At 51.1% G+C, this 24,363-nt stretch overlaps 1 protein-coding gene across 10 annotated transcripts in view; it reads left to right on the top strand.

The window, feature by feature from the left end:
* Positions 1–8,025: 8,025 nt before the first annotated feature.
* Positions 8,026–24,363, top strand: part of KHNYN (KH and NYN domain containing) — a 32,565-nt gene continuing 16,227 nt past the window's right edge. For 2 of the 10 annotated variants that reach the window (XM_073308565.1, XM_073308566.1), the window contains exons 1-3: positions 10,431–10,546; positions 12,994–13,041; positions 13,648–13,912. In XM_073308565.1, coding sequence (XP_073164666.1) covers positions 10,464–10,546; positions 12,994–13,041; positions 13,648–13,912 — 396 coding nt within the window. In that variant the 5' untranslated portion in view covers positions 10,431–10,463. Of the gene's footprint in view, positions 8,053–9,893; positions 9,961–10,429; positions 10,547–12,993; positions 13,042–13,647; positions 13,913–24,363 lie in introns of those variants that run through there. The other 8 variants (XM_073308568.1, XM_073308567.1, XM_073308575.1 and 5 more) reach the window with 8 other exon arrangements.

The raw sequence follows: 24,363 nt of genomic DNA, 5'->3' as shown, positions 1-24,363 counted from the left end.
CACCTCCCTAGGTAACGCATTCCAGTATTTCACCACCCTCTTAGTGAAAAAGTTTTTCCTAATATCCAATCTAAACCTCCCCCACTGCAACTTGAGACCATTACTCCTCGTTCTGTCATCTGCTACCATTGAGAACAGTCTAGAGCCATCCTCTTTGGAACCCCCTTTCAGGTAGTTGAAAGCAGCTATCAAATCCCCCCTCATTCTTCTCTTCTGCAGGCTAAACAATCCCAGCTCCCTCAGCCTCTCCTCATAAGTCATGTGTTCCAGTCCCCTAATCATTTTTGTTGCCCTTCGCTGGACTCTCTCCAATTTATCCACATCCTTCTTGAAGTGTGGGGCCCAAAACTGGACACAGTACTCCAGATGAGGCCTCACCAATGTCGAATAGAGGGGAACGATCACACCCCTCGATCTGCTCGCTATGCCCCTTCTTATACATCCCAAAATGCCATTGGCCTTCTTGGCAACAAGGGCACACTGCTGACTCATATCCAGCTTCTCATCCACTGTCACCCCTAGGTCCTTTTCCGCAGAACTGCTGCCTAGCCATTCGGTCCCTAGTCTGTAGCTGTGCATTGGGTTCTTCCGTCCTAAGTGCAGGACCCTGCACTTATCCTTATTGAACCTCATCAGATTTCTTTTGGCCCAATCCTCCAATTTGTCTAGGTCCTTCTGTATCCTATCCCTCCCCTCCAGCGTATCTACCACTCCTCCCAGTTTAGTATCATCCGCAAATTTGCTGAGAGTGCAATCCACACCATCCTCCAGATCATTTATGAAGATATTGAACAAAACTGGCCCCAGGACCGACCCTTGGGATACTCCACTTGATACCGGCTGCCAACTAGACAAGGAGCCATTGATCACTACCCGTTGAGCCCGACAATCTAGCCAGCTTTCTACCCACCTTGTAGTGCATTCATCCAGCCCATACTTCCTTAACTTGCTGACAAGAATACTGTGGGAGGACCGTGTCAAAAGCTTTGCTAAAGTCAAGAAACAGTACATCCACTGCTTTCCCTTCATCCACAGAACCAGTAATCTCATCATAAAAGGCGATTAGATTAGTCAGGCATGACCTTCCCTTGGTGAATCCATGCTGGCTGTTCCTGATCACTTTCCTCTCATGCAAGTGCTTCAGGATTGATTCTTTGAGGACCTGCTCCATGATTTTTCCAGGGACTGAAGTGAGGCTGACTGGCCTGTAGTTCCCAGGATCCTCCTTCTTCCCTTTTTAAAGATTGGCACTACATTAGCCTTTTTCCAGTCATCCGGGACTTCCCCGGTTCGCCACGAGTTTTCAAAGAAGGAGTTGCCCCAGCTGATGTAGACCTTGGAGTCTGTCTGAGAGCCCAGGTAGCGCTCGCTGAGCCGGTGCAAGGGGTGCAGGCTGTGAAGCTGGATCTACTGCCCTTCGTTGAGGCAGTTGGTGGTGAGGTAGCAGCTGAGGTGGTCCTTCTTAGGGACCAGCCTGGCCTTGGGGTGCTTGGGCCTGAGGCAGACACAGAAGAGGTCGGGGAGGCAGAGCCAGCAAGGGGACGGAGCCGGTCTGAGGAGGAGGAACCCCATGGCCCCATAGAGATGGGGGTGGGGGTGGGCCCCCCTGGCCTAGGGCTGGAGGGACACCTCAGTAGCGCCAGAGGGGAATCCGGAATGACTCCCCCTGGGCTTTGGACAAAGGCCAGATCGAAAGTTGCTCTGAGCTCCCCAACCCCAGCAGCTGCAAAAGTAAAGCAGAAGGGACCCACAATGCATCAGGGTTCTCCCTAGAGGGGGAAATAGGGGTAGTGGGGCAGAGCTGGTCAAATAGTGAAGCTCCCACCATGGGACTAAGGTGACCAGACCAACCTAGTAAGGCACAAAACAAGACCAAGTAACCCTGAGAAATGAACCAGGGCAACAGGTTGTGTGGGACCAAGGGTGGTCGTGGGCCTCAGAGACCCCCTGAAATCGCAGATTCCCGAAGAGCTACTGAAGGCGCTTCAGAGGCCCCCCCTCCCCCCAAAGCCATAGAGTCCTCACCATCCTTCTGGACATTTGGCACCTTTATAGGTCTTTCTGCATCATGGTCATTGTGGGTTAGTCAAGCCTTGGTGGGGGGCAGACGGACCTCCTAGGAGTCACTGCCATGAAGGGCTGCGGACAGACCTCATGGTCCAAACAGGCCCACTACTGTCCTGAAGGACGTCTTGGGTCTCTCAGGCCCCTCGTAGGCTGCATGGACCCTCAGGTTCTTCACAGGCCTCAAGGCCATTTATAGTCCCATAGACCACTTGTTTCATGATGTTTTCAGGGGAAAATGTCTGTTTTGGAGAGGACTAGCCCCAGTGGGGATGGGGAGGAAGAGACTGGGCACAGGGCCGAGGGCATCTCCATGGGCTTTCTGGCTCAAGAGTTGGGAGGAAGAGAAGGGTCAGGGTCTCTGGTGATGGAGCTATTCTGGCCTTGTCTCCACGGCCTGGAGCGAAGAATAATGTGGTAGCGGTTCATTATTTCTACAGCAGGAGTCCCCAGGCAAGATCACAGCCCCACTGTGCTAAGTGCCGTACATACACGTTGTGAGAGAAAGGCCCTGTCACAGAATATCAGGGGTGGAAGGGACCTCAAGAGGTCATCTAGTCCAACCCCCTGCTCGAAGCAGGGCCAATCCCCAACTCCCCAGACGGCACCCTCAAGCATCACAACCCTGGGTTTAGCAGGCCAATGCTCAAACCACTGAGCTATCCCTCCCAAAGAGCTCACAGTCTATGTAGACCAGCCAGAGGGGAAACTGAGTCACACACAGGGGAAGTGACTTGCCCAAGACCTTGCCTGGCAGCAGAGCCAGGGCTAGAACCCGGGTGTCCTGATTGCCAGCCCAGAGCTCTACCCACTAGACAACACCGCAGGCCCCTGGAGAGAAATTGGGGGCCATGGTGCACTATGTTCACTGGGCCCCACCTCCCACATTTTGCCCCAGTTACAGATCTTTTGGGGACCCCCTGAGTTTGGGGCCTGGTACAATTGCTTCCCATTTGTCCCCCTCTCGTCAGCCCTACGTGGGGCCTGTATCCTACAAACTCTGCCTTTCTCACACCCCACCCACCCCAATCTCCAAGCCCAGCCCCAGGACACTGTGTTTACACAATTCCTTTCTTCTGCCCTGCCGGTCTTGCAACATCTGTGGCGTTGCCTCCACCACTTCCTGGCCCAGGGAGGGTTATGCTAGAGACGCCTGCTGGAGCAGCGGCCGTGTCTCCGAACCCTGCTGGGCTTCTGGGTCTTTATCTCTCTGAGGCTCTCGATATTTCCTGGCAGATCCACAAGTTTCTGGTTGTAAATTCTCCCTGACGTATGGCAGGAGAGCAGGAAAGGAACATCTTGCCAGTGCTGAGCCGTCTCACGCAGGGACCAGCCAGTTGGGGCAGTGCCTGGCCATTGTCTTACAATTCTTCCGCCCCCCACCCCCGACCTCTCCTTGCTGTCTCCCTCAGGGTCTGAGGCTCGATGGCCAGGATCGTTCCACGGAAAGATGCTCCTGGCACCGGCATCTTCCGGAAGAGACACAGAGACTTCATGGTCCGCTCCGACCTGGGCTGCTACTTGCGGACAGAGCGTCTGGAGACCGGACGCAGCATCGAGATCCGGGGTCTGCACCCCTCATGCCAGGGCGGGGATCATTACCTGGGCTCCGAGAGGGACCCTGACATCTACATCATCAAGGGCGACTCCTACCGGGTGGTACAGGACCTGAGCACAGATGAAGGTGCTCAGGTCTACCAGCTGCATCCCAATTGCCGCCGCGGGGACCACTACATGAAACGCGCCGACTTCTTCTTCATCCTCTTCTTTGGCCAGGGGGTCGTGCGTGGTGTGTGCGATTTAAGCACAGACTCCAGGGGTGAAGACATCCCCCTACATCCCCAAAGCTGCCTGGGGCTCTACTACTTTGGCATCGGGAGCTACTGGGCGATGGTCACTGTGGACCAAAGATGGGGAGCTCAGTTCTACCTCTACAAGAGTTTTATCAACGCCAACTTGGCTGCAGTCTACTCCATCCACCCTGACCTGGTGAGTTTCCTTCCTGGGGGGCTGGCCCTGACCAGGGGCCCCTCCTTTGGAGGCTGGCAGTGCATCAAGACCCTCTCCAATGATTCGGACACCCCTATCACCTGGACTCACGCTGTGGCCCGGAAGGTGGGCTTCGCCAAGGAGAAGGTGGCCAGCGTCGGGCGCAACTGGAAGGTGGGCACTTCCGCCTCACTCGGGGCCGGGGAGCTGACAGCAGCTGTTGTCAAGGCCCAGTTCTCACTCTCGGCCGAGTACGGTGGGAGCAGTGTCAAGACGGAGAAGGAGGACTGGACTGAAGCCCGGGAGGAAGAGGAGACCTTCCAGGCTACCCTGGAGCCCAAACAGAGCCTCTACGTGTGGCAGTACCGCCTTGGCCTGGGCCAGGAGCCCATCTTGTTTTGCCGGGACATCAAGTTCACCAAAGACCCCACCCCGCCTGCCACCATCCCACTGCCCCAATTTTAAGACTATCTTGAGGTGGACCAACCAGCATTGGCCAGGACATTCTTGTGCATCCATGTGGTACATCATCATCTTCCTGGTTATTGGGTCACAGCTAGGCACAGCTACCCAAGGTGGGTCTTTTAGCTCACGCACTAAGATCCCAAGGTTCAATCCCTGATGCCAATAACTCCCCGAGGGGCATGGTGGTTACACGGATTGAGCTTCTTTGACTTGCTCTTGTGTTAATGTCTGGAAATCAGCGATGTGGCTGGGGAGTCCAATGGTATTTGCTAGTAATAGGAAGGCTGTTGTGTTAGTCAGGCCACTGGAGTGGGGCTGGATTCAATCCCCGGCTAGGAGCAACTGTCTTCCATGAGTCTTTGGGTGGGTCAAATTCGGGAAACTGAGGTATCAAGTGATTTAAGGGTGAAAGTGATTTAGGCACCTCAGTCCCACTAAAAGCTTCCATGTGACCAAGTCACTGCTAAAAAATGGGGTTTGGCCCCTGAATCACTTTGAACAATTTGACCCTGTTTCCCCATCTGGACAATGGGGCCAGTAGCATTTCTGTACTGCACAAGGCATAGTGAGAATTGTAGGCATGACTGGGCATCCATTTTATGAATTCGCCGCAGTGCCTGTTAGATTTTAAATCTAGCAAAGTAGATTTGCCAGTTGGATGAATATATTCCATAGCAATTGAATTGAGGATAAAGCCCATTTTGTTGAGTCCAGGCAGCTTAAGTATTCAAATGCTAGGTTCTGCTATTTCCCAAATCAGGGCACTTGCTTATTCTTAACCAATCAACACGCTTATTAATTCACCAAGGGCCACACAGGTCATGGTAAATCCCTTAGATTTAGAAATCTCGGTCAGATACCCAGTAGGGACTGAACGCAAAATACACGTGCAATCAAGTGAAACAGACTAGCATTGGGCCCAGCTGTTATAGACTTATCCATAAGATTTCTTCCGACATTTACTTCTCATCATCAGTCGTCAATTCTATAGTATTTCTGCTATGTTTATCACCCTCCCAGGAGTACAGTGACTCTTGTCTTAAGGGACTTTGAGGAATTTTTCAAAGCTCTGCTCTAGTTCAAAAGGGGTGTTTTGGGGGTCAGTTTTTGGCCTGTGTTCAGGCTTTGTGATCACATTGGTCCCATCTGGCTTGGAATCCCTGCTCTTGGAAAGGCTGGGTTGGAAAGGGACTAATTTAAGTGATCAAAAGCAATTGCTTGATATTATTAAGTTTCCTCTGGCCAATTGACTTGGCTTTGTAAAGGTTTATCCACATATCACTGGTAAAAATCTAAACAACCAATTCTTGGGTCTGTCAGCAGGAAGAGGCTGGGCTCATCAGGGAATTTGCAGGTGCCGGTTTTTAAAGGCCACAACAAGAGGAACCCAATCTCTGAAATGAAATCTCATTGCGCCTTCTCAGCCCTGGGAACTCTACAGTAGAGGGCATCTTTCCACACGGCTGGTCTAAATGTTGGTAGCACTTCTGCAGCTGCCTTTGTGGATTCTTCTGTTGAAGCCCTATAACCTTGGAGGAAGGGCGAGTAGGACCAATGGAGGGTGAGCTATCTCTGGGATCCCACAGGGCATCCTCAATTTTATACATCCTGATTTAAGGGCCATTGGAAACCAACCGGCTTCTGATTTCTACTGGACACTTGCTTCATAACCATCAGACTTTGGTTGTTTGCAGTGTAGATAAGAACATAAGAATGGCCACACTGGATCAGACCAATGGTCTGTCTAGCCTGGTATCCTTTCTTCCAACAGTGGCCAAAGCCAGGTGCTTCAGAGGGAATGAACAGAACAGGTCATGTTTGGTCCCAGGACATGTGAAAGACGAGGTGGGTCAGATAACGCCTTTTATTGGACCAACTTCTTTTGATGAAAGAGAAGTTTCAGCTTCTGCACCAGCTCTGTGGAGCTCGAAAGCTTGTCTCCCTCATCGACAGAAGCTGGTCCAAAAAAGGTATCAACTCACCCACCTTGTCTCTCCCTCTCTCAGCCTTTAGCTGATTCCTTCTGCTGCTTCCATCTACGTCCAGTAGATGGTGATGGTGTCCAACAAGTATCTTCGATTCTTTCCTTAGAGGGTTTTTAAGTTGTTTTCATTTCAGTGACCGTATTTCCCTGTATTCACCCCAGCTATGAGTTGGGATCCTCCCCCCTCTTTTAAGCATTGTCTGTTGATGCTTCGTTGATTTCAGTTCTTTTTCCTTCTCGCACCCAACGAACCCTCTTATGTCTAGGGTGCAAAAGTCCTTCTGAAAGCAAACACAATCCATTATAGTTCCCCGAAACATAGTGGGCTTTTGGCTAGTTCTAATATCTTTCCTTTCGTACCCTTTGATCTGATGCAGACCAACGCACAGCTCCTAATTGGGGGTGAAAGATAACGGAGGAGCAAACAGATTATCCATGGGATATTTTTCCTAGATTCAGCCATCCTGCTCTTCCAGGACAGTCTTTCAACTTTAGCTGGGCTGAGGTGTCACAAGGCTAATGGTTGTTTTCTTATGGTCTCTAGTTTCCAGCAGGGGTTCAGAACTAGCCTATTTTGGGGGGATCAGAGGGGAATAGCTTTTCTGCCCTTGAGGACCGAGAGGAACTAATTATTATTAGCCACATATTCTAGGCATACTTCTAACAGGATGTAACCCAAACTGTGAGACATTCAGATACTAACGTGATTCATACAAGTGACTGGCTAAGTATTGGATAACTGGGTTATCTGAGGTCTGCACTAGCTGATTTAATGGTCCCTTTAAATCCATGAATATAAGCACCTTTATGGTTTCCCGCTACCTGAAACCTGCATATGGGCCTTTAACTTCCAAATTCACCGGAGAAATGTCAGCAATTTGTCAGCTGTGAATAAAGGAACTTTGCACATTAACAAAGTGTTGTTTGGTATTGCACCGCCCCTCCCCCCCCGTTATATGATTTTGTGTGGATTTTTTTTTAAGGGTAAGAATTGGGAATGAAAGAGGAAACTAAAGGGATTAGCAGTGAGGTGTGGTAGGTAGAGGACTGGACTGAGGGTCTGGACTCCTGGTTCTATCCCCAGCTCTGGGAAAGGAATTGGGTCTAGCGGTTAGAGCAGCAGGGTCAGGAGCCAGGACTCTTCGATTCTTTCCCCAGCTCTGGGAGAGGAGTGGAGTTTAGTGTTAGAGCAGCAAGTCTGGGAGTCAGGACTCCTGGGTTCCATGCCAGCTCTGGGAGGAGAGTGAGATTTAATGAGCTGTTCCCCAACTGCCCCACCCCAGAGCTGGCTGCATTTCAGTGGGTGGGTGAACACTTCCTTGCAGATAGTCTACAAAGCCCGACAGTAGAAACGTGTCCATCTCACTAAGGCCCCTTTGGGGCAGTTCACAAAGGGTTAAGAGAGGGCAGGGCTGCGGGAGGGATGAATGGAAGTTCATAGCCTGGCCCCGCCCTCAGGAAGCTGGAAGCCACTGGCTGGATCAGGTGCATAGGACAGGTGATTGGGACTCAGCACACAGCTCTGCCACGGAATTGCTATGAGACCTGGGGTAAGTCCTGTCCCCTCTCTATCTCAGTTTCCCCTTTCACCCTGTGTCTGTTCAGACTTTGAGCTCTTCGGGACAGGGACTGTGTCCGTGCAGCACCGGGCACAACGTGGGGGGGAGGGGGCTGATCTCAGTTGGGGTCCGTGCAGCACCGGGCACAAAGGGGGGCCTGATCTCTGCGGAGGGGCTCAGAAGATATGAGTCAGCCACACCTGGCAGGGGGGAGGCTGGAAGCCTCAGACTTTCCTCCCATTCATACAAAGAGCCAGCCGCACAAACCCACTTCCCCGGCCAGAGCCGGTCCCCGCCCCTGCCTCGCCCCGTGTCACAACCTGGAATTTCCCAGCTGGGCCGGGCAGTGGCGGGAGGGGGCCTCTAGGGGGGTGGGGAGAGCAGTGACAGCCAGAGAGAGTGTGTGGGGCCAGATAGATGGGCTGCATGGGACAGACAGAAACTGGGGCAGATGGATGGGTGTTTGTGGAGATGGATGGATGGAAAGAGAGATAGAGGGCTTGGGGATGGATAGACAGGGGGGCGGATGGATGAATAGATACATAAAGGGTGGATGGATGGACAGATAAAGCGGTGGATGGATGGATGGAGAGATAGAGGGCTTGGGGATGGATAGACGGGGACGGATGGATGGATAGATACATAAAGGGTGGATGGATGGACAGATAAAGCGGTGGATGGATGGATGGATGGATGGATGGATGGATGGATGGATGGATGGGATAGAGAGATAGAGGGCTTGGGGATGGATGGATAGATACATAAGGGTGGATGGATGGACAGATAAAGCGGTGGATGGATGGATGGATGGATGGGATAGAGAGATAGAGGGCTTGGGGATGGATGGATAGATACATAAAGGGTGGATGGATGGACAGATAAAGCGGTGGATGGATGGGATAGAGAGATAGAGGGCTTGGGGATGGATAGACGGGGCGGATGGATGGATAGATACATAAAGGGTGGATGGATGGACAGATAAAGCGGTGGATGGATGGATGGATGGATGGATGGGATAGAGAGATAGAGGGCTTGGGGATGGATAGATGGGGACGGGCGGGTGGATGGATAGATACATAAGGGTGGATGGATGGACAGATAAAGTGGTGGATGGATGGATAGCAGGGTGGATGGATGAAAGGATAAAGGAGCATATGGATGGAGAGCTAGGGGGATGGATGGAGGAATGGGTTTGTGGATGGATGAACAGGCAGGCAGAGGCTGTATGGGCACAGCTAGCCATGGGGCCAGGGTGCAGAGGCCAGTGGAGGGGGCACAGGGCACCAGGCAGGGCAGAAGTAGACAAAGGGGGGCTCATGGCACTTGGCAGGGCGGAGGCCGATTGGAGGGGGGGGCGCCTGGCACCGGGCAGGGGCAGGGGCTGGCCAAGGGGGGCACCAGGCAGGGCAGAGGCTGGTGGAGGTGGGCACATGGCACTGGGCAGAGGCAGGGGCCGGTGGAGGGGGGCACCGGGCGGGAGCAGGGGCAGAGGCAGGGGCCGGTGGAGGGGGAAACCGGGCGGGGGCAGGGGCCGGTGGAGGGGGGCACCGGGCGGGGGCAGGGGCAGAGGCAGGGGCCGGTGGAGGGGGAAACCGGGCGGGGGCAGGTCAGGGGCAGGGGCCGGTGGAGGGGGGCACCGGGCGGGGGCAGGTCAGGGGCAGGGGCCGGTGGAGGGGGGCACCGGGCGGGGGCAGGGGCAGGGGCCGGTGGAGGGGGGCACCGGGCGGGGGCAGGTCAGGGGCAGGGGCCGGCAGACACAAGGGCCGGGGGAAGTGAAACTTCGCAGCAGCTGGAGCCTCCCCCGCCCGCTCGGGGCCCCGCGGGGTGGAGCCGCCGTCAGCGCTTCCGCCTGGCTGCGTCGCCCGCAGCCTGCTCGGGGCAGCCCGGACCCGGGCTCTGGTGAGTGCGATCCTGGGGGGGGGTCTGGGAGTCAGGACTCCTGGGTTCTATCCGCGGCTCCGGGAGGGGAGTGGGGGGGGGAGCGGATGGGGGGATGGGAGGCAGGACTCCTGGGTTCTATCCGCGCCTCTGGGAGGGAAGTGGAGTCTAGGGGGTAGAATGGGGGGAGGGGGCTGGGAGTCAGGACTCCTGGGTTCTGTCCCTGGCGCGGGGAGGGAGTGGGGGGAGCGGATGGAGATGGGGATGGGGACGGGAGGCAGGACCCCTGGGCTCTATCCCCAGGTCTGGGAGGGAAGTGGAGTCTAGGGGGTAGAATGGGGGAAGGGGGCTGGGAGTCAGGACTCCTGGGTTCTGTCCCTGGCGCGGGGAGGGGAGTGGGGTCTAGGGGATAGAGCGCTGGGAACCAGGACTCCTGGGTTCTATTCCTGGTTCTGCTACGGGCCTGCTGGCTCACCTTGGGCAAATCCCTTCCCCTTGGGTGACTACATTTTCCCATCTGTACAATGGGGAAGACAATCCTGACCCTCTTGGAAGAGCCAGGGATTACGGGTCACACACCAAACTTGTACCCCCTTCATGCGCTCTGGTATCATTCATTATGAGCCATATTATCTTATTTATAATTCACTAGTAGCTATTTATAATGGCTATTATGCCTTGTATAATAATTTAATCATTGTGATTATTCCATTTATTTAGTCAGACTGGTTATATATCATTAGTTACCATTTCTAATTCAACATTATTATGGACTGTATATTTATTGTGAATATTATAATGTGTTTATTATGAGCAATTATTTATGTCATTAATTACTATTTCTAATGCATCGTTATTGTGTATTGTATATTAATTATTATTAATTAAGAATGAGCATATATTTTGTAGTTCATTAATTACTCTCTATAATGCATTGTATATTAATATGATTATTATTTATTTTAGATTTATTATATATTATTTGCAAAAAGAAAAGGAGGACTCGTGGCACCTTAGAGACTAACCAATTTATTTGAGCATAAGCTTTCGTGAGCTACAGCTCACTTCATCGGATGCATTCTGTGGAAAATACAGGGGGGAGATTTATATACATAGAGACCATGAAACAATGGGTGTTACCATACACACTGTAAGGAGAGTGATCACTTAAGGTGAGCTATTACCAGCAGGAGAGCAGGCGGGGGCGGGGGGGGGGGAACCTTTTGTAGTGATAATCAAGGTGGGCCATTTCCAGCAGTTGACAAGAACATCTGAGGAACAGTGTGGGGTGGAGGGGGGGAATAAACATGGGGAAATAGTTTTACTTTGTGTAATGACCCATCCACTCCCAGTCTCTATTCAAGCCTAAATTAATTGTGTCCAATTTGCAAATGAATTCCAATTCAGCAGTCTCTCCTTGGAGTCTGTTTTTGAAGTTTTTTTGTTGAAGAATTGCAACTTTTAGGTCCGTAATCGAGTGACCAAAGAGATTGAAGTGTTCTCCAACTGGTTTTTGAATGTTATAATTCTTGACGTCTGATTTATATCCATTTATTCTTTTACGTAGAGACTGTCCAGTTTGACCAATGTACATGGCAGAGGGGCATTGCTGGCACATGATGGCATCTATCACATTGGTAGATGTGCAGGTGAACAAGCCTCTGATAGTGTGGCTGATTTGATTAGGCCCTATGATGGTGTCCCCTTACACTCTTACAACTACAATACTCACCTGCTGAAGTGAAGAAACAGATTGACAGAGCCAGAAGAGTACCCAGAAGTCATCTACTACAGGACAGGCCCAACAAACAAAGGAACAGAATGCCACTAGCCCTCACCTTCAGCCCCCAACTAAAACCTCTCCAGCGCCTCATCAAGGATCTACAACCTATCCTGAAGACAACCCATCACTCTCACAGATCTTGGGAGACAGGCCAGTCCTTGCTTACAGACAGCCCCACAACGTGAAGCAAATACTCACCGGCAACCACACACCACACAACAGAACCACTAACCCAGGAACCTATCCTTGCAACAAAGCCCGTTGCCAACTGTGTCCACGTATCTATTCAGGGGATACCATCATAGGGCCTAATCACATCAGCCACACTATCAGAGGCTCGTTCACCTGCACATCTACCAATGTGATATATGCCATCATGTGCCAGCAATGTCCCTCTGCCATGTACATTGGTCAAACTGGACAGTCTCTACGTAAAAGAATAAATGGACACAAATCAGACGTCAAGAATTATAACATTCAAAAACCAGTCGGAGAACACTTCAATCTCTTTCGACCTAAAAGTTGCAATTCTTCAACAAAAAAAACTTCAAAAACAGACTCCAAGGAGAGACTGCTGAATTGGAATTCATTTGCAAACTGGACACAATTAATTTAGGCTTGAATAGAGACTGGGAGTGGATGGGTCATTACACAAAGTAAAACTATTTCCCCATGTTTATTTCCCCCCCTCCAACCCCCACTGTCCCTCAGATGTTCTTGTCAACTGCTGGAAATGGCCCACCTTGATTATCACTACAAAAGTTCCCCCCTCCCCTCCCGCGCTCTCCTGCTGGTAATAGCTCACCTTAAGTGATCACTCTCCTTACAGTGTGTATGGTAACACCCATTGTTTCATGTTCTCTATGTATATAAATCTCCCCCCTGTATTTTCCACAGAATGCATCCGATGAAGTGAGCTGTAGCTCACGAAAGCTTATGCTCAAATAAATTGGTTAGTCTCTAAGGTGCCACGAGTCCTCCTTTTCTTTTTACGAATATAGACGAACACGGCTGCTACTCTGAAACCTATATATTATTTGTAATTCATTGGTATTATGTGCTGTAGATTAATTATTGTGATTATCACTGATTATTTACAATTCATTAGTTACTATTTATAATTCATCGTTACATACTGTATGTTAACTATTATGATTATTGGGTATTTATGATCAATTATGTATAATTTGGAATTCATAATTTAGTGTTATCTTGCAGTATTATTAACGTGTAATATCTCATCTATTAATTATTATATATATCTTTGTTAGCAGCGCCCAAAGACCCAAGCCAGCACTACAGAAACGTTTGAAACTCAGGTAGGAACACGCGTGCACAGTGATTCTGACCCGGGTTAAACCCACGCCTTTAGCTGGCTCCCAGAATGGCTGATCTGGGTGAGCTGGGAACCATCCGGAGCATGAAACGAAGATCAGAGCGTTTACACTGGAGTCGCTGGGCTGGTTTAGAGCTTGATCCAGAGTTTATTCCCCTTCCTGTCTGGGAAGAGTTGGTTGTGATGCTCGGGTCTGGCGCTCTTTGGTATTCAGACAAGGTGGGCGGTAGCTCAGCGGGGGTACATCGTCATGGCGGAGAGAGCCCAGCGGTTGGCGCTTGCCTTAGCCCAGTGCACTGTGGGAGCCAGAGTCTTTGTCCCTGTTTCCCACGGTCCTTTGCGCTGTGCCAAGCTGCTCCCAGTGCATTGTGGGAGCCCTCTTGGGGCATTATGGGGAGGCACTGCAAGACTAGGGGGTAGCCTGCGTCCCCAATGCAAAATCTAAGCCCCCCCCTCCGCCCCTGGCCAGCCAAGTCTCTTCACCTGCCTCTCACCCCTCCCCTGCCTGCCCAGCGCCCGCATTGCCCACCACCCGCACCCCCGTGAATTAACGATGACCTGTAATTAACCCCTCCCCCCTGTGGCCCAGGCAGGCCGAGGTGGGCGCCGTGGCGCCAGGCGGCACCATGGAGATGGGCGCCGCGGCGATGGGGGCGCTGGACGAGTTCGCAGTCCCCGAGGAGGCCCAGGCAGCTGTCACAGAGCAGTGGCCCCGCATCGAGCGGCTCTTCGGCGTGGAGCTCAACGTGCTGGGGGTGCTGGACGCCAGGCAGGCCCCCCCCTGCGCCCCCATGAGCGCCAGGCAGAGCTGGCTGCAGCTGCAGGGCCCCCAGCAGGACCTGCAGAGAGCAAAGGTAACGGGGGGCTGCTGGGTTCTCCCCGACACACCCCCGCCTCTCCCCATGCCCCTGTCCCCCGACATACCTCCATCTCCTTGCGTGCCCGCTACCCCCACACTCCCGTCCCCCATTCCAGCCCCATCTCCCCCCACCGCCATGTCCACCGACATACCCCCATCTCCCCGCATGCTCGCTACCCCCACACTCCCGTCCCCCATCCCCCATTCCAGCCCCATCTCCCCCCACCCCCACGTCCCCCGACATACCCCTGATGCCCGCTACCCCCACACTTCCGTCCCCCATCCCTTATTCCAGACCCATCTCCCCCCACCCCCACATCCCCCGACATATCCCCATCTCCCCGCATGCCCGCTACCCCCACACTCCCGTCCCCCATCTCCCCCCACCCCACGTCCCCCGACATACCCCCGATGCCCACTACGCCCACTCTCCCATCCGCCATCCCCCCTCACACACCCACATCTCCCCCACCCCCCACTCCTATCCCCCATCCCCAGACACACCCCCATCTCCCCCCACGTCCCCCGACATACCCCCGATGCCCACTACCCCCACTCTCCCGTCCGCCATCCCCTCTCACACACCCCCATCTCCCCCACCCCCGACTCCCATCCCCCATCTCCCCCCACCCCCACGTCCCCCGACATACCTCTGATGCCCGCTACCCCCACACTCCCGTCCCCCATCCCTTATTCCAGACCCATCTCCCCCCACCCCCACATCCCCCGACATATCCCCATCTCCCCGCATGCCCGCTACCCCCACACTCCCGTCCCCCATCTCCCCCCACCCCACGTCCCCCGACATACCCCCGATGCCCACTACGCCCACTCTCCCATCCGCCATCCCCCCTCACACACCCACATCTCCCCCACCCCCCACTCCTATCCCCCATCCCCAGACACACCCCCATCTCCCCCCACGTCCCCCGACATACCCCCGATGCCCACTACCCCCACTCTCCCGTCCGCCATCCCCTCTCACACACCCCCATCTCCCCCACCCCCGACTCCCATCCCCCATCTCCCCCCACCCCCACGTCCCCCGACATACCCCCACGCCCGCCACCCCCCACTCCCATCCCCAGACACACCCCCATCTCCCCATCCCCCGACACCCCCCATCTTCCTCCACCCCCACACTCCCATCCCCAATCCCCCGACAGCCCCCCACCCCTGCCACCCCCACACTCCCATCCCCCGACATACGTCCATCTCCCCCCACGCCCGCTGTCATAAATATAAAGGGAAGGGTAAACCCCTTTAAAATCCCTCCTGGCCAGAGGAAAAACCCTTTCACCTGTAAAGCGTTAAGAAGCTAGGATAACCTCGCTGGCACCTGACCACAATGACCAATGAGGAGACAAAAAGAAAAGGAGTACTTGTGGCACCTTAGAGACTAAAGAGACTTTCAAAGCTGGGGGGGGGGAGGACAAAGGGTTTGGGTCTGTCTGGGTGATGCTTTTGCCGGGGACAGAACAGGAATAGAGTCTGAGAACTTAGTAAGTAATCTAGCTAGAGATGCATTAGATTATGATTTCTTTAAATGGCTGAGAAAATAGCTGTGCTGAATGGAATTGATATTCCTGTTTTTGTGTCTTTTTGTAACTTAAGGTTTTGCCTAGAGGGATTCTCTGTGTTTTGAATCTAATTACCTTGTAAGGTATTCACCATCCTGATTTTACAGAGGTGATTCTTTTACTTCCATTAAAATTCTTCTTAAGAACCGGATTGCTTTTTCCTTGTTCTTAAGATCCAAGGGTTTGGGTCTGTGGTCACCTGTGCAAATTGGTGAGGATTTTTATCAAACCTTCCCCAGGAAAGGGGGTGTAAGATTTGGGAGGATTTTGGGGGGAAAGATGTTTCCAAGCGGGCTCTTTCCCGGTTATATATTTATTAGATGTTTGGTGGTGGCAGCGATAAAGTCCAAGGGCAAAAGGTAAAATAGTTTGTATCTTGGGGAAGTTTTAACCTAAGCTGGTAAGAATAAGCTTAGGGGGTTTTCATGCAGGTCCCCACATCTGTACCCTAGAGTTCAGAGTGGGGAAGGAACCTTGACATGGTGGCAGAGTGGTGGGATTACCTTGAAATCATTTTGAGATCAATTTGAGATTTTTTGAATCAGAAGCACAGATTTGAAAAGGAAATATTTTTTTTTCCCTTTGGGCTGCTGGAAAGCAGGTTTTCAGCTGAAAGCAGTTAGAGGTTTTTTTGTCTCTGCTTGGGGGCCAGAGCAGAGACAACAGGGGATTGTCTTGGGTGAGCTGGAGTTTTCTCTACCTAGCCTGTTTCCTCTTGTTTTTTCCTACCCCCCCACCCCCCCAGATGTTCTGGTTTAACTTGGATTTAAACCTGGAGAATGGTCAGTTTAGATGAGCTATTACCAGCAGGAGAGTGAGTTTGTGTGTGTATGGGGGTGGGGGGGATGTGAGAAAACCTTGATCTATGCAGGAAATAGCCCGACTTGATTATGTAAAGAGTTGTCACTTTGGATGGGCTAGCACCAGCAGGAGAGTGAATTTGTGTGGGGGGGTGGAGGGTGAGAAAACCTGGATTTGTGCTGGAAATGGCCCACCTGTTGATCACTTTAGATAAGCTATTACCAGCAGGACAGTGGGGTGGGAGGAGGTATTGTTTCATGATTTCTGTGTGTATATAAAGTCTGCTGCAGTTTCCACGGTAAACATCTGATGAAGTGAGCTGTAGCTCACGAAAGCTCATGCTCAAATAAATTGGTTAGTCTCTAAGGTGCCACAAGTACTCCTTTTCTTTTAAAGGCAGGGTAGTTAATCTTCTGCAGGGAAATTCACTAGTCTTCAGAGACTGGAAGAAGTTTTTTTTTTTTTTTTTTTTTTTTTTTTTTAACCTAAGAGCAACTAGAGGGGTTTTCTGTCTGTTTACCTGGAGACAAAGGTGTTAGGTTTTTTTTTTAAAGGATTTTTCTGTAGGCTGACAATCACTATCAGAGAACATAGGTATCCGGTTAGAGCAGAGCAAAATTTTCTCAGCCATTTAAAGAAATCATAATCTAACACATCTCTAGCTAGATTACTTACTAAGTTCTAAGACTCCATTCCTGTTCTGTCCCTGGCAAAAGCATCACCCAGACAGACCCAGACCCTTTGTTTTTCCCCACCTTCAGCTTTGAAAGTATCTTGTCTCCTCATTGGTCATTGTGGTCAGGTGCCAGCGAGGTTATCTTTAGCTTCTTAACCCTTTACAGGTGAGAGGATTTTTCCTCTGGCCAGGAGGGATTTTAAAGGTGTTTACGCTTCCCTTTATATTTATGACACCTGATATCCCCACACTCCCATCCCCCAATACACCCCTTGTCCTCCACTCCTAATCCACCCCCCCCACACCTCCCCATCCCCTCACACCCCCGCAGACCTCCATCCATCTCCTCAACCCCCCCATGCCTCCATTCCCCCATGCTCCTGTCTCACATCCCCCGAAACACTTACCCATCCCCTGACACCCTCATCCATTCCCCCAACCCCCGACATACACCCCCATCTCCCCATCCCCATAAACGCACACCCATCCTCAGACACTTCCCCACGCTCCCAACACACACACACATCCTCCCACACCCCCATTGCCCATGCCCTCTATCCCTCCTCTAATTATCTATCACCATACACACCCTTCTAGCTAGATATATATTTTTCTATCCCCCATACACCTCTCCATCCGTCCACCTTTCATTCACCCCTTCATCCATCTATCCATCCCTCCACCCTTCCATCCACCCCCCCGTCCATCAATCTATCCCCCCATCCATCCATCCACGGCCCTCCACCCTGTCCATCCATCCATCCATTCATCCATCCATCCACGGCCCTCCACCCACCCACTGGGTCCATCCATCTATCCATCCATCCATGGCCCTGCACCGGGTCCATCCATCCACCCATCCATCCATCCACAGCCCCCCACTGGGTCCATCCATCCATCCATGGCCCTCCACCCTGTCCATCCATCAATCCATCCATCCACGGCCCTCCACCCACCCAGTCCATCCATCTATCCATCCATCCATCCACGGCCCTCCACTGTCTCCATCCATCTATCCATCCATCCATCCACGGCCCTCCACTGTCTCCATCCATCCATCCATCCATCTATCCACGGCCCTCCACCTACCCATCCACCCACCCTGTCCATCCATCTATCCATCCATCCATCCACAGCCCTCCACCCTGTCCATCCATCCATCTATCCACAGCCCTCCACCTACCCATCCACCCACCCTGTCCATCCATCTATCCATCCATCCATCCATCCTTCCACAGCCCTCCACCCTGTCCATCCATCTATCCATCCATCCATCCATCCATCCATCCACAACCCTCCACCCTGTCCATGCATCCATCCATCCACGGCCCTCCACCCACCCATTCACCCACCCTGTCCATCCATCTGTCCATCCATCCACCCATCCATCCATCCATGGCCCTCCACCCACCCACCCTGTCCATCCATCCATCCATCCATCCATCCTTGGCCCTCCACCCACCCTTCCACAAACCCTGTCCATCCATCCATCCACGGCCCTCCACCTACTCTGTCCATCCATCCATGGTGCTCCACCCATCCATCCACCCACCCTTCCACACACCCTGTCCATCCATCCATCTGTCTGTCCAGCCAAAACTCCTCTCCACTATTTCTAAGCTCTTTGTAAAATGGCCAACCTTTTCTGGCTTTTGTGCAGAAACATAAATCCACCTTCAGACTGTGTACAGTAGCAACCAGTGAGTGTGCGTATAACCGTAACACACTCACCGTGCGTGTGCATGTGTCCCAACCCCGCCTGTGTAAATATATCACATGTGGATACTAACCAACCATGGCCGTCGATACTGATCACAAACCAGCAGGGGTGCAGAGCACAGCACGATGTGTGTGTGTGTGGGATGTATCACAACCGTGAGTGTGAGATAACACTAAAGGGGTTTAATACACATACAGCCCCCACCCCCCTTGTATCACAACCTTGCATGCGGGTGTGTTACAATTCCAAAGGGATTCACTCCCTAAGGAATTTAACGCCCCCGTCCCCAGTGTGTGTGTGTGTGTCCCAACACCTTGTGAGTAGGTTTCACACCATCTTGTGTGTATGACAACTCTGGGTGTAGCTCCACCAACATCCCGTGTGTAGTTCAACCTCATGACTTTGCTTCTCTCTGTGTTTACATTTGGTAGCTAACTCATATCATCTAAACCTCCCCACACCTGTCTCTGCCCTGAGTGAATTTCGATACACCCTGCATCTTCAAGATTGTCACTCACTCCCTGGGTTCTGCACCAGTTGTTCTAACATTGAGTTTCTGCCTCTTCCCACCATTCCTTGCCTCTGAAATCGATTGATGAATTTTTAACCAGTATTTATGCAGTCTGGACCCCACCATAGTCAATGGGGCCAGATCCCAGCTGGAGTCAATGGGTCGTATGTCCATTGGAGTCAATGGGGCCAGATCCCAGCTGGGGTCAATAAGCCGTCGCTCTATTGAAGTTGGTGTGAGCAGATCCCCAGTCGAGTGACACTGATTCACAGCCCATTGGGGATTTGGTCCTGTGTTTATATCCCTTTGTCCTTCAACGGTTCAAGAGTGTGGTAGCAACCTCAGAGCAAACTTAGGAACCAGGCACAGAGCCCAGACTGGCTGGGAGTTCTGTGCTTAGATGTCACCAATCGATTCTCAAGTGTGAACTCCTCAGGCACGATCACACCCTTAGCATGGAGTCACAGAGAGTTCCCCTAGGGTACCCCAATCTGTCTCAGCACCCGGGGAGCCTGCCTTTGTGACAGATGGTCCCTTACCCCAAGAATCACAGCAATATTCAGCTTCCTCCCAGCTGCAAAGAACTGGTCACTTATCCTAGGTCAATCGCATCTTAGAACTCATGCCAAAGACAACCCTTGTAGTCAATCCTATAATAGACTATATCCAGTTTTATTACATAGGAAAAGGAAACAAGGGTAAAGCAGGTAGACACATGCACACCAATGAGTTCCAGGCTAGGTATCAAAAAGTAATAGACATTTCGATAAGAAGCCAGCTCTATATGTCCTCCAGGGCTAGCCCAGGCCAAGCACTGGGGATCTTTTGCTTGTGCTTAGTAATCCTCACCCCACCATGTCTAAGCAGCATAAAGATACAGCTCCTCCTTTTTAGGGCTTTTTCTTCCCTTCCCCCTCTTCTGCTCTGAGCTGGAAACTCAGCTGACAGGAGGCACTGGCTTGCTTCATAAGGCGGGGAGAGCAAAGGGCAAAGTCTTGCAGTCTCTTTAACGTCCCACGATTGTCTGGCAACGCCGGGACAGGAGGTTGCTGTTGGAGCCCAGCATTTTGCCCTAGTTCATGTCTCGCCCCTGCCCTCCTGCATTTTACAGCCATTCATGTCCCTGTCCTGGTGATTTACAGGGCAGATATGATCTCCCAAACAGGGATACTGGTGTTATAAGTGAGATTAACACAGGCCGCGGCTCACAAGCATCCCCTAAAGTCTCCATACATTCCTAGAACCCTCATACTGATTTCACCAGGTAGGGTTGCCAATTTCGGTTGGACGTATTCCTGGAGGTTTCATCACATAACATAACCTTTCACTAAAGATTAATCTTTAATTCCTGGAAACTCCAGGACAATCCTGGCAGGCTAGCAAATTTATCACCAACACTAATGCACAGGGGAGCCAGATGGGTGCCCGCCCTCTATTTGTCAGTGTTCAGTTGAGGCCTGGGGACCTTGGCACGAGCTGGCACCTGGTCTGCCAGTGTCACTCTCTCTGGTTTGTTCTGAAAGGTGGGAGCCCCTACAGCAGGGGGTCTCAAACTGGGGGTTGGGACCCCTCAGGGGGTCGTGAAGTGATTACATGGGGGTCGCGAGCTGTCAGCCTCCACCCCAAACCCTGCTTTGCATCCAGCATTTATAATGGTGTTAAATATATGAAAAAGTGCTTTTAATTGATAAGGGGGGTCGCACTCAGAGGTGTCTTGTGTGAAAGTGGTCACCAGTACAAAAGTTTGAGAACCCTGCCCAACAGGGAGCTGACCTGCCATAACTCTCCGGCACCCTAGGAAGTGATTGTATTTCAGGACACACCCCTGACTGATTTTGCTTTCGATTCCACCCAAAGCGGCAGGGAATTTTTCTTCTGCTGCTGCGGGCGTGAAACCGACAGGGGGGGAAATTGCAGCCAAAATAACCATCTTCTCTCCCTCCCTCCCCACAGTCACGCCCACGTGCTGATCAGCTTGCACACAGTGGTTTAGGAAGTACACGCAGCTGGGGAAGCCCAGGGCTGGGCTAGCAGGGGGCTCCAGGTCAGGAGTGAGGGGCACCTGCAGAGCTGGGGGTGGGGGCTGTTAGGGGGCTTATTCCTTCACCCACTTACTTCCCTGGTCCTTCTCGCATGAAGAGAGAGCAACAATACCCGAAGTCCAAAGGTGCAAACAATTCAATGTTTATTGGGGTGAACTTCCAGCAAGCATGATTCCAGTTTCCTTCCTTAGTGTCCCCCTTCCCAGCTCTGACACCACAGAGCCTTACACCTGTGTCCCTGTTCCCATTCCTGCCCTTAGCCGAACATGATTCCAACTTCCTTACTCCCATTCCCTGTTCCCATTTCCCCCTTTAGCAAAACATGATTCCAATTTTCTTACCCCCATTCCCTGTTCCCATCTCCCACACCCACCCACTTCCTCATTGACTACAGACTATATAGTAAAACTTGAGTTCTGCTTAGCTATACCTTAACCAATCATTTTCCTGAAATTTAACTAACCAATCCTAACATATTGTAACATGATTATGTAACCAATTATATCCCACCACCTTAATTAGTTTACACCCAGCAAAATTAATTATACAGCAGACAGGAACAATCACAGAACCAGACAGAGATTATACAGACAAACAATAGCAAAGTGGGAACTATAATGACAAGACAATACAGAAGTGAGGATTTCACATCCCAGCTATCGATAAGTGAGTTCTTGCCAGACAGGATGCTATCAAACTAAGTTTCCTTTTACATTTTCTAGGCACTTCCCTTTCTCTGGAGGTGATAGGAATACAATCCTGTCCTGATAGTGCCTAACAGCCCAATAGCACCTTATTTCAATGTGACTAGATTGGAATGTGAGGATGTGACCGTTCGCTTCCCAGCTTATGGCTGCCTCTGCTGCTTAGCCAAAGGCCTTAGCCTAAGAACAGGGCCTCAGACTGTCACAGTAAGAGAAGGCCCTTACACCAGCAGACAGTGATTTTGATTCTTTCTTTTATACCTCTATCACCAGCCAAGTGATAAGAATACACCTAAATTCTTAGAGTATAGGCCTTTACAGACAGGCCTGAATATCTATATCCTAACACTCCACCCCTTTTTTTTCTTTTGGGATCCTCCTGCCCAGGTATCCCTGGAAAAGCATAGGACATATGGCGACACATTTCCTGATAGGGCCACGCATCAAGGTGGAAGGTGTCGATATTCCATTTGTCCCACTGCCCCTTGTGTAGTATAGAGCCCTGCACCTTCTCTCGTACGGGCATACCACACCTATTCCAATTAGTGTTCCAGACTTCCCATTAGAGTGGGCCTGAGAAGGTTGGGTCCGGGTTGTCTAGTACACTGCAGGGTTTGGAGGGCTTATTACATTACTTATAGGTTATATCCCTATGCAGCGTAACACAAGTACAGTTAACAATACAAAATCCACAGCAACACCGAGTCCTGACCACTGCAGTATGGTCCAACATCCGAGACACCCCCAAAACACTGCCTCTCCTCCTTCGATGGGGTCACGATCTTGTGTCCAGTTGCTGGCAGATGCAACAAGCTGCCCCTGGAGGTTTTGCTTGCTTTTGTCCATATCATAAGTCCACTGAATGTTCACAGAGAAATGGGATATTGTCCAAACCAGCTTGACCACTTGGTATGGAATCAGGCAGTAAGCCCTGGCTTATTCACAGCAATAAGATTCACAGATCCATTTGTGCACCAAAGTCCATATAGCAGCATGTAGATGGGTGTAGTTTGGTTATGGGCTGGTGTAATTGTGCCCCCAGTAATATGTACATTCCCAGCAAAACACCTTATACACAGTACACCCAATTGTCCACCCCTTGCATAGGCCATTGATTCTGCTCCTCTATAGTCGCAGGAGAGGGGCACATCCAAACATCTTCTGTTGATTTACACTATTTTACACACCCCTCCATTGATTCCCAGTGAGCTCCTCCCCTTCTCATTATTTCCATAGGGCTTGTGGGGGCCACCTTAGTTGCCATTCCATTTCCAGGTACCACGGCAGCTATTACACAGATGCTGGCCTCCTAGTTGAGCATTTTGCATTCCCATACACATCTGCCCCCCCAAGGTCAGCCTTTTGAAGCCATCCCCCACCCACATCATGAGATTTTCTGTTCATTAAAACACAACAATGCTAGCAACAAGACAAACACCACAGACAAACAACACAAAACATAGATCCATAGATTCTGAGTTATTCTTCCGCTGGCGCCAGCTTGCTTGTAGAGTGTCTGAAAAACAAAAGAAACAATTTCCACCCCCCTGGTGGGGACAGATTATTGCTTAATAATAATACCACTTTCTTTTACAAATTTCCTTGCTAATTGCAGGAAAAACAGAAGAATTACCCCTAGGCTGTCCTTATTTTGTTCTATAGTCAGGCTAGTGAATTACCTCACTCACTGATCATTTATGAAATTCATGAGATGGTGTACCTCAGTTTCCCCTCTTGTACAACAGACCAAGTTTGCAATAGTTTCTCTGCTGTACCAAGCTTTAAGTTTATTCTCAGGTAATAGCTGAGACACAGCTTCAGATTTTAGCACTGTACACACACACACACACACCCCTTAAGGTTAACCTGTCCCCCTTATTTTCAGACTTGACTTGTTTTTTTCACCTCCCTTTCCTGAAGGGCCATAATCTGAGTCTTCTAGTAGCTTGTTTGCTGACCAGATGTATTTGTTATTTGCAGCTCCTTTGTGCCCATCAGCTAGGTAATTTGCATTTACACACAGAGGCTTACTAGCTTGCTTTTGGATCCAAAGCTGTTAGCAGTTTAGAGAGTGTCTTAAAAGGGAAACATTCCACTTCCACTAGAGTTCTGATTACTTTCCACTTTCATCTCCTGCTCCAAAACACACAGATCTGAAAAAGAAAGCACAACCTATTGTGGCTCCTTTTGGAGCCCTATTAGGATTTTAATGAAGTACCATGTTTTATTTGCATTTCTTTTACCCCTTCTCCAATAGACACTCCACACGTCCTGGGAAAATGCACATTCCTTCCATATAGTTTAACCTCCATAACATCATATTAGCCAAATTAATTTTACACAAGGTGTAACTGCCTCCCCCATGCCCACAGAGTTTTCATGCACACCCACCAAAGCAACAATCTAATCCCC

Source organism: Lepidochelys kempii, chromosome 13 (assembly GCF_965140265.1).
Source record: "Lepidochelys kempii isolate rLepKem1 chromosome 13, rLepKem1.hap2, whole genome shotgun sequence".
Lineage (NCBI taxonomy): Eukaryota > Metazoa > Chordata > Testudines > Cheloniidae > Lepidochelys > Lepidochelys kempii.
This window is presented reverse-complemented; position numbering and strand designations above follow the sequence as displayed.